Raw genomic sequence first — 9,948 nt, forward strand, 5'->3', positions numbered from 1 at the left:
AACTTGATGTCCTGTCAATTGCTTTGAAACACTTTGCTTGAATGAATATCTTTCCCTCCCTAATTATTTGTTAATAACCTTGTCTTTAAGACAAGTTTAGCTGAGAAATGTTACATATTAAATGTTTGACCATCATTGCTGTAAGTTCTTTTGCAGCTTCACCAAGTGACAGTTGGGTTGTATGGGAGCTAAAAGAAACTGCCCTTTGTAGAAGACTCTTTTGCCTGGATATATTATCTAGCCATTCATTAGATAGATTTGTTTGCTGATTAAAATGTGATCTGTTTTTTGTTTTCATTATCATTGTGGTTTTGAATGTTTACAAAAGCACAGTTCTTGGCTATCCTTAATATTTAACTTCTCTGGGATTCATAGAACTAATATTTTAGTCAAAACCGAATCTCTATAAATTCTGACCTCAAAATGTTCATATTGTTTTATAATTTCCTTTTAGTATTTCCAGTACTTACTATTCTTACTCCAATATTTACTATTTTTCCTTACATATTTTTATTCTGTCTACATTCTGATACATAATTATACCTTTTAAAACTCTTTAACCTAAGATTTATTTTCTTTTTTAAAAATAAAGTTAATGTTTAGTGCCTACAAATGATGCAGAAAATAGACAATTTAAAGCTACTCCCGTTTGCCTATATCATGAGGGAAAAAAGCAGGCATCTGGCCTACATTTTCCTCACATTTTATTTTCCTAGATGCTTTAGAGTGAGAGAAAGAATGTTGGCAGATAAATTGGTAGAACTGAAAATCTCAGAGACCAAGAAAGCAGGGTTGGAAAGGTAAAGATGACAGCTTTACTGAATTGCTGTAAGACCCCAAAAATTCATTAATATTTACATTTCCCAGTCATAGTTGAAAACGTGCATGTTATCTAATCTACATACAGAGAGAAAAACAGTTTTTTTCCCCCTAAAGATAGCTGTCGGCTATAAATTCAGTTGGAATGTGATCTTGTTTGCAAAGTAGACTTTTTGCTTCAATTATTTCTTATTTAAAGGACTCTCAAGACTTAGTCTTACTGATATTATATGTTTCATGGGGATTATCAGTCACCATGTACTAGATTTATTGAGGTAATTACTAGATTCATTGTTAGACACACATATGATGTCAGCCTTTTCAATAATGTAATACCTCTCCATAAGTGCACAGGTCTGCTCTCGAAATGCATTATTAAAATAATGAACAGTTGAAAAACAAAAAAGTTAGATCTCATTAAGACCCAAAAGTATTTCTAATTTAAGAGTGAAATCACTCTCAAATTTTAAAGCTGATAGGTATTTTCCCATCAGGAGAAAAATTTAAAGTTTTTATGAGTCTTTTAAACACTAGTATGTATTTTACAAAAGCCAGTAGGAAATATTTAGGAATATTCAGTGTTTAGAGATAAATCTTTAAGGCCTAGAGATTCTGTTCAGTACATGCCTTCATCAAGTTTATAAAAGGTTACTTTAATAGTAGGAAATAATTCATACTGTTAACTCAAATGTGCAGTTACCACTCTCTATTTACTGGTCAAGTTGAGCCCAAAGTAGGCATAGATGTGTGACTACCTAATTGATGTTCAGTTGTACAAGAAAAATTAGAAAAGTGATTAATCTAGTCTTGCTTTGGAGTAAATGACTAATACTTTGTTTTCTAAAATGGAGATGGCTTGTATCATCCAAATAAAATGTATTTACAAAGAGAAAACAACCTAAATATCTCTTAAAATTGCTTCTCCCCTTTATAAAGTAAAGCTGCTTAAATAGTAGATGCATTATTTTTCTTATGACTCACTTGAACTACTGAATTGTAAAAGCTCTGTGTATAAAAGCGTAATCCAATGAAAATGTGACCTGTTTAAGTCTATTTGAATAGAGAAATATGGTGTAATATATGGATGACTCATTTATTTTTAATTCCTATGAGGAAATAAATGACAGAATCATAAAATATAAATTTAAACAACGGCTTTAAAGATTCTTTAAGAATAAAAACTTGAGAAAGGTGTTGAGATAACCAAACAAATATGATTATAAAGATTTTAAGTAAAGAAACTCATCTTAAGAAAAGTAAAATGGGGCTTCCCTGGTGGCACAGTGGTTGAGAGCCCGCCTGGCGATGCAGGGGACACGGGTTCATGCCCCGGTCCGAGAAGATCCCACATGCCGCGGAGCGGTTGGGCCCATGAGCCATGGCCGCTGAGCCTGCGTGTCCGGAGCCTGTGCTCCGCAACGGGAGAGGGCACAACTGTGAGAGGCCTGTGTGCTTCAAAAAAAAAAAAAGAAAAGAAAAGTAAAATGACTTTCCCAAGATTAACCATCTAGGTTTGTGACAATAACCATAGTTAAAATCTGGTTGTCTGGGATCCCAGTTTAAGACATTTCCTCTTCACTTAATTAGCTAGGCCATTAGAATGAGAGGGAAGACCTGAGGAGAAGGGGAAGGGAAAGGTATTTCACATGCACTGAATGACATTGCATGTCATTGCAGGAATTACATTGCTTCTGTAATGAACATAGCATGTTCCATTGCACATAATTATTACTGACTCATGCCCAACAAGGTGAGAGATGCCTATTAGTTTCCACCTAATGTTATGTGGACAATATAAAGAGTATGATTACAGGTAGATTGTAGTGGCCCTCCAGTCCTAGTGAGAAGGTTCATAGTAAAACACACTCAGAACATCTCAGATGTAACTGATTCATGAGAGTCACAGAATTTTATACTATGGGAAAGAATCAGTTTGGCATTGCATATATAAATATTTTTTCCCTGGATTCCAAATTCCACACCAAATTATTTCATCAACATCTAAAGAGGTGGGAAGAAATTAAGCAGTGGCTTATGTATAGAAAGATATTTGTCTTTAAAGGGGTGGAGGGAGGCTTAGGTATGTTATTCTAATAGAAGGAAATAGGAGTGGGGAATAAGTATAATCGAATATATCTTTATATATACTGTTATATTTTCACATTCTTCTCTGGAAGGTTTTAATTATAATGTATGTGTTATTCATTACATTTATCTCATGTCAATTAGAACTGTTTGCGTATTACATTCTAAGATTGATTGATTCAATGATTCTCAAATTTTAGCTGGCATCAGAATCACCTGGGGGGTCTTCTTAAAACAGAGGTTGTTGCCTCCTCACCTTAGTTTCTGGAATGGGGCTCAGAATTTTCTGTTTTTATCAGTTTCCCAGCTGATGCTGAAGCTGCTATTTTGGAACCACATTTTTAGACCCATGGATCTAGGGTATGCTTTAAAATCAATCTGCAAACTTGACTTTTTAGTTAAATTATCAGCAATATGAGATGATAAGTATAAATTATCTTACCTTAACGCATGTATTCTTTCTTTCCTTGCATGTGCAGAAACAAGACATTCTTAAACAAGTAAGACATTTTCTTTTCTATTAAAATCTGCCTTTTCTTTCTTTATTCTGATGTGAGCTATGAATTTCTTATCCATATCACTGAGCTATACTCCTGTACCAATGAGATTCGTATAATATACAATATTAACTGTAATACTTATAAAGTTATAAGTGACTGATATTTGTTTAAATTAAAGACTCAAGTGGAGGAGCTGATACCCCAGTAGAATCAAAAAGGGTCCAGAGTGCAGGCTTCATTTTTGTAGACTCTTGAACTTAATTTTCTAATTTCACCAAAATAGAATCAGGATCTGGTAAAATGATCTATTTAATGAAAGTCTTAAATTATTATTTTACAGTGGGAGATTTAATAATTGCTTTTAAATGAGATGGATAAGAACTTTTTAATAGGTCTACAGTGCTGTTAGAATCTGTGAAGAAAATATGAGTGAAAATCTCTTGATTTTAGCCCTCCTGGGAAAAAGAGCAATCCATCTGTTGTTTCAACCACTCTCTCCTAGTAAAGTCCACTTTGTCAAGGAAGTTTTAGGTCCATAGTTCTGTTGCATACCTAGAATTACAACACATTTTTGAGTTCTCTAAATGGATGTTTATATCCTACTGGGAATATATCTTACTAAAATGCATGAGCTGTCTAAAACCATAACATTGTCTCCCTTGGACAATACTGGCTATGTACTAGTTGCCTCTTATTCACAAGTTTCCCTGTTGTTTCAATGACAACAAGCACTGCAGTTTCATCCCCAACATGTCCCAGTACAATTGATTACATCAGAATGATCTTGACTGACTTAGACACTGGTCCTACATACTACACTCTCCTAGGATAAAGCACAACTGAAATGGCAACTCATTGACGGTGATGATTTTTACCAGCCCCTTTCACAGGATGGCCTCTCCCTGATCTCATCCCTGACCTCTGTGGAAACCTACTAGCTCCCCCAAAGACAGTCTACATGAGCTTTATGTTCTTAGGAGGCAACTCCTCAGAGTAAACAGTTGCTTTTATTAAGCAGGCCCTAGTTTTTAAAGGGCATTTGTTGAACACCTTACTCAACAAATACACCATTCTGCACAACCTTCATCCCTGCTCCAGGCTGTTTGAAAACTGGTGGCAAATGAGCGTCTTTTCTTGGGGTCAGTAGAATGAGCTTCTTCCTTCCTTTTCCTGGCTCAGCCTTTGTTCCATATGCAGTTGTTTAGTAGGGAAGCAATTTCAGTTGCAGAGTAGAAAGAATGCGGAAAGCTGAGGGTAGCCAAAAGGAAAAAGAATGAGGGCATGCATACTTATTACTCTATGTGTGTTCTTTGTTTATCAGTGTTCTGTGAGTGTAGGGTTTTCTTTTTACATTTCCTGTCAGTAGATGATTCTTGGCCTAAGGCTGAGTTAAATTTTCATAGCTCCCTGGGCATACTCTATCTTTGTACTCAGTACTCTGTACTGGGTTTGTGTTATTCAGACAAGTGAGTTGCTTCAACCCCTTAATAAGCAACCTGGGATTTCAGAACCTACATTTTGTAGTGCTGCTGCCTAATGTATATTTTAAATGTCTTTAACAAGGATATTGACACTATTATAATTATTAGCAATGATATAAACACCCTTATATTGTAAGCTATAATTGTACTTCCAGAACCAAATTCAACCTTTACCATTAAAGAAAGCACCTGGAAAGTATAACAGAGAAAACATGGTCTTAGGGGTCTTAGGTTTCCAACTGAACCGAGTTCAAATCCATATCTGCCACATATGAGCAGGTCTTGGACAAGTTACTTCATCTCTCCTAGCCTGAGTTTGTTCACCTATAAAATGAAGTTGAGTTGTTAAAAGGGTTAAATTCTAAAGTATATGCAAAATACTTAAGTCTCTGTCTGCCAGGTGTTCCATTGATGTTTCGAGGCAGTGGCTGTGAATCACACTGTAAGGAGCAACACGATTTCATATGAAAGTTCTGGTTAACTTATGAAAGGTGAAAGGGAGAATATCTGAGACACACCCCAACCAATCCTGTAACCTTGATTTTCTCAGAGCCTCACTTTCCTCATCTATAAAGTAGTAAATATAACACTGTCACTCTGATGTCTTTCCCAACGCTAAATTAATTTCCTTCTACCGCGAGGTATGAGTGGAGGATATGACATGGGATTTGCTTCCCCTATCAGGCCTGGTTGCAATCCAGAGTGCTGTCCTGGCGGTAGTTATGGTGTCTGCTGTATTTGCTCCACCTCTCACAACTGCATAAATGCCAGGACAATTAGTTAGCAAGGAATGGATGTAACATGTTAACCAGTATTTCTGCTTCTCTTCCCTATTACTATCAGCACAATTTCAGTCATCTTCCTCCTCTTATCAAAGCTACAACTAGAACACAGTTTTGAAAACGTACCAGCAAATTGAAGAATAAAATGCCTACTACAATTGTTATTAACCCAATTTTGACTGTGTATTACTTATTGTTGAAATACATAGTAACTTCTATTTCTCCATGTGGCTTCAGTTTTTATGCCTTGATACTCAGAGAATTGCTCTTGCATAGAATGGAACCACATCCAACAATTTGAGAAAATATTTGCATGGATACTTGTGAGATTAATTAGTTATGTCATAATTAAACAAATCAAGTTGAATAACTTCTTGCAGGTTTCTTTTAATTGCACTCAGGATCAAATCTCAACATTTACCAAAAAAACAAACTATTTTATGTCTATGAAAACATCTAGAATTTGAGAATGGACCATCTGCTACATCTATCCTAAATTGAAAGCTTGGATTAATGATTTGACTGCTTCATGTGGCTAGGTGATATCTGTTACAGTTGGTATGTCACAGTTGATCCATTTCTCCCTTAATGTTCTGTAATAAATATATAGAAATTTAACAGTAGGTAAATATTTAGGGTATATAAAATACAATTATACTAATTGCTTCCAATTGCTTTCTCTACAGATGAGTTTCAAAAACAAGGTTAAATAATTTGAAAAATAAACTAGTAACTCTCCTGAGTTTAATCATAACAGCTAACTTTGATATGCAGTAATTAAACATTCTGTGTAGGTTGCTCTTTCATTTCTTTCATAACATTTATTAAATAATTTATATGAGTTAAAAATCAGGTTAGAGAAAAAGTGATGCTGGGATCTTCAGATGATCTTTTTCACTTCTTCAGGGACCAGTAGAGCAAACTCTTTAGGTGCTTGCTACAACTAAAACTTATCTTAAGGTTTGTATGTTGTTTCTGTTTGTGTGTTTTCATCAACAGGAATAGTTTTTTTGAGCAGAAGTACATTTCAGGATATTAGGGGAAAATAAATCTAGAGATTTGTGTAGAAAGGCCTAGAGTGTCTAAGGATTTTAAGTTTTTTTTTTTAATAGGTAAAGGAAATCATGAATGATATTCCTAAGATCAAGGAGTTAAATTTTCCACTTAGGAAAATACTTCTAAAGCCAATGTGAACAATAGACTTGGGTTAAAGAGAATACCAGGTATGAGTTATTGAAGCAAAAAAAAAAAACAAAAAAAACCCCCTGACATTATTAATGAAAATTATATGTGCTTAGTTGTTCCCAAAATCTTTATTGAGTTTTATTTTATGAGGAGAAATAACTTTTAGAGCATTTGGTGTGTGCCTCAGTAACAGCTCACAGCAATTCTAGTGACAGCACTGAAACATAGGCAAGACAACGTCCTACTCTGTGAAAGTAGGACGGATTCCTGCTAAGTACAAAATGTAGTTGGATACAGACTCTTGATCACAAGATATACTGAAAATCATGATAAAAATTATCTGCTTAAAATTCTTCCAATCCATTATTTGTATTTCATAATTACTAAATTAACTTGGAGTAGCATTGTTTGTTATTCTTGCCATTTATCGTCTTACTGAAAAACATGTTTCTAATTTTCTCTTTACTGAGACTTAATAAATGTTAGTTTTAGGTAAAGACAAGTACAACTAATAAATTATGCACCTCTGAGGTAGTAAAAATAATTTCATTTGCCAAAACTATGCTTTAAAAATCCAATGTGAAATTCATACTTTCACTATCTTTAACAGAAGTTTCTCCATGGCAGTTTTAGGAGACTATCAAGGAGCTCTCTGAAATTTGATGTAATGAACAATAAATTGCAATACAAAATAAGCATAAACAATGAGACATTTAAAGTGCACACTTTTCTTCTGAAAGTATTTTAATATAAAAATATGTATTTGAAATCTCAGGAAGTTAGCCATGCTACATATTAATTTATATACTTTGGTTCAATGACCTTTACATCAATGTTCAATTTAATATAATTAGTTAATGATATAAATTAGGCAGCAGAATTGAAATGGAAATGGTGAAAGAAAGCCTCTAATTTAAGTTACTGCCTACCTCATTTGATCAGAGTTCTTTTGCCCAGTAGCCAACAGTATTGTACACATAGCAGGTACTCAGTCCATACTCGCTGGTAAGTGAATTAAAGTCATTTCTTTGTGAATGGTTTTAGCTAGTACCTTAATCTATAATAGTTCAATGATTCCTTTTTTCTTTTAAAGATCACTTATTAATCAGCTGTGTATACAAGTTTGTTAGAAAGTGTGAAAATTGGACTATCTTTTGTGTGATATAAAAGTTATAAGATCCTATTATATAAAATGATCCTATTATATAAAAGAGTCTTATGATCCTATTATGGTCATATGATCCTGTTAAAATGTGTTAGACCATGTGATCTCCTGCTGCAATCCCTCCAGTAACTGTTCCTCTCACTCTACCTTAAAACCGTAATGCTTTATTGACTGTCTAGTACATGTTACAGGATCAGCCCCCAACCACACACCACCAAAGATCCTGTCTCTCTAGTCCTCCCTCAGTCCTGCTCGGCACCCCTGCTTTTCCTCACTAGCTCCTACAGCAAATCCTCTAAAACAGGACCATCTTAATACCTCAGGATATTCGCACCACCTGTTTGATCTGGAATGTCCTTTCTCCAAATATGTACGAAGCTCTCTCCCTCATCTCATTTAAATCTTTATTCAAAGAACCGATTCTCATTTCCTAGTCCTCAGATTTAAAACTGTAAGCACCCCTCCCCCATATATAAACCTTTCCTTCTTTATTTTTTTAGACAACGTTTAATACCTTCAGACACTGTACTTCTATCCTGTTTATTTTGGTTTTTTTCTTAGTCCCTTCATTAGAAGATAAGCCTCCTGGTGGAAGGAGTTTTGCATGTATCAGTAACATCTTTACCACACCACCGAGAACAGAGCCCAGTACAAAGTGGATGTATGCGTGATGAACATTTGCTGAATACGAGAAAAACTTCATCCCAAGACTGCCAAAATAAATTAAAGTAATGATAGAATGACGACATTTATTTTCATTCACTTTGAATCTACTTGGATGAATACTAGAGTTATTTCTTTAGTATTAGCAGGGATTTAAACACCAAGAAACCAGATGGTCAGATATAGTAATGAAAGGCATATAGAAATGTGTTTTTGGATTTGTGCCAACTTGGCAACAACATCTGAGCAGCTTCCCAAGTTTGTATTCTTTACAGATTCTCTGTGTTATCTCCCTAAATAGTCTGTGCCTGTTCCTTCAGGAAAAAAAAAAAAGAAAAAGCAGTTTTCAAAATTTTAAACATCATTTGATGTATCTGTCTTTGAGCTTACAGCCAGTTCGATTTTTGAACACTCATTCAATTGACTGACCCTCCTTTTTTCATTCGTGTTTCTATTGCTATGTATATAAATGATTTCATTCTATATAAAGGTCACAGTCTTCAAAAACCAATGCTAATGCTGCTGGATGATAGAAGTAAAAAATAAGATACTTAAATTTCAAGATATTCTGCTAAATCATGAGATAAGGAAAACGTATAGATTGAGGACATTATCCACTTACAGAAATGTTTGGTACTTTGGATAACATAGAATTTTAGAAAAGATTGGAAAATCTTTTGCTAATAAGAAAGAAATGGCTTAACCAGGAAAGGCATTGAAGATTAATTCCTCAGTGAATCTGAAACACTGAAGCAGCTGCCTTTTGGCTCTGAAGAAGTTTGGGTTTTGCAGCATTGTAAGCTGTGTGTAATGACAGGAAATGTAAGAGAAAGGAAGTTTGCTGCCACCAATAATGTAAAGAAGTTGGAGAAAAAAGTTGACATCATCAGTAAGACTTCATTCATAAATAGGATGACATCATCTCATGGAAATCATTTAAGAACTGGGGAAATCTTTATTCTCTTCTTATGTCTATGATAAGTTTTTATTTTTTTTTAAGGTAAGATAATCTATTTTTAAAGGCTTGCTTTCTGAAGGCAGTAATTTGCTAATGTTGCCTGACACAGAAAAATTACAGCAAAATATCTAAGACCCCAAAAACAGAGGGTTAGATTTGGAAAAATGCAATGAAATTCTAGTTTCCTGGACCAATAAAGAGGTGGGCAAATTAAGATAATGAAAAAACCCATCTAACCTCAAACAAGTGCTTCTTTTTACTTATTCCTTTTTTTTTTTTTTTTTTTTTTTTTTTTTTTTTTTTTTTTTTT

The 9,948-nt window shown here is 34.3% G+C and overlaps 1 protein-coding gene across 1 annotated transcript in view; it reads left to right on the top strand.

Moving 5' to 3' along the window:
* DGKB (diacylglycerol kinase beta) overlaps window positions 1–9,948 on the top strand; it is a 254,154-nt gene that overhangs the window by 104,999 nt on the left and 139,207 nt on the right. The window contains exon 3 of the mRNA XM_007463785.1: window positions 3,384–3,404. Within this exon, the coding sequence (XP_007463847.1) occupies window positions 3,384–3,404 (21 nt within the window). The remainder of the gene's footprint in view (window positions 1–3,383; window positions 3,405–9,948) is intronic.

The sequence above is a fragment of the Lipotes vexillifer genome, unplaced genomic scaffold (genome assembly GCF_000442215.2).
Source record: "Lipotes vexillifer unplaced genomic scaffold, Lipotes_vexillifer_v1.1 scaffold489, whole genome shotgun sequence".
Taxonomy (NCBI): Eukaryota; Metazoa; Chordata; class Mammalia; order Artiodactyla; family Lipotidae; genus Lipotes; species Lipotes vexillifer.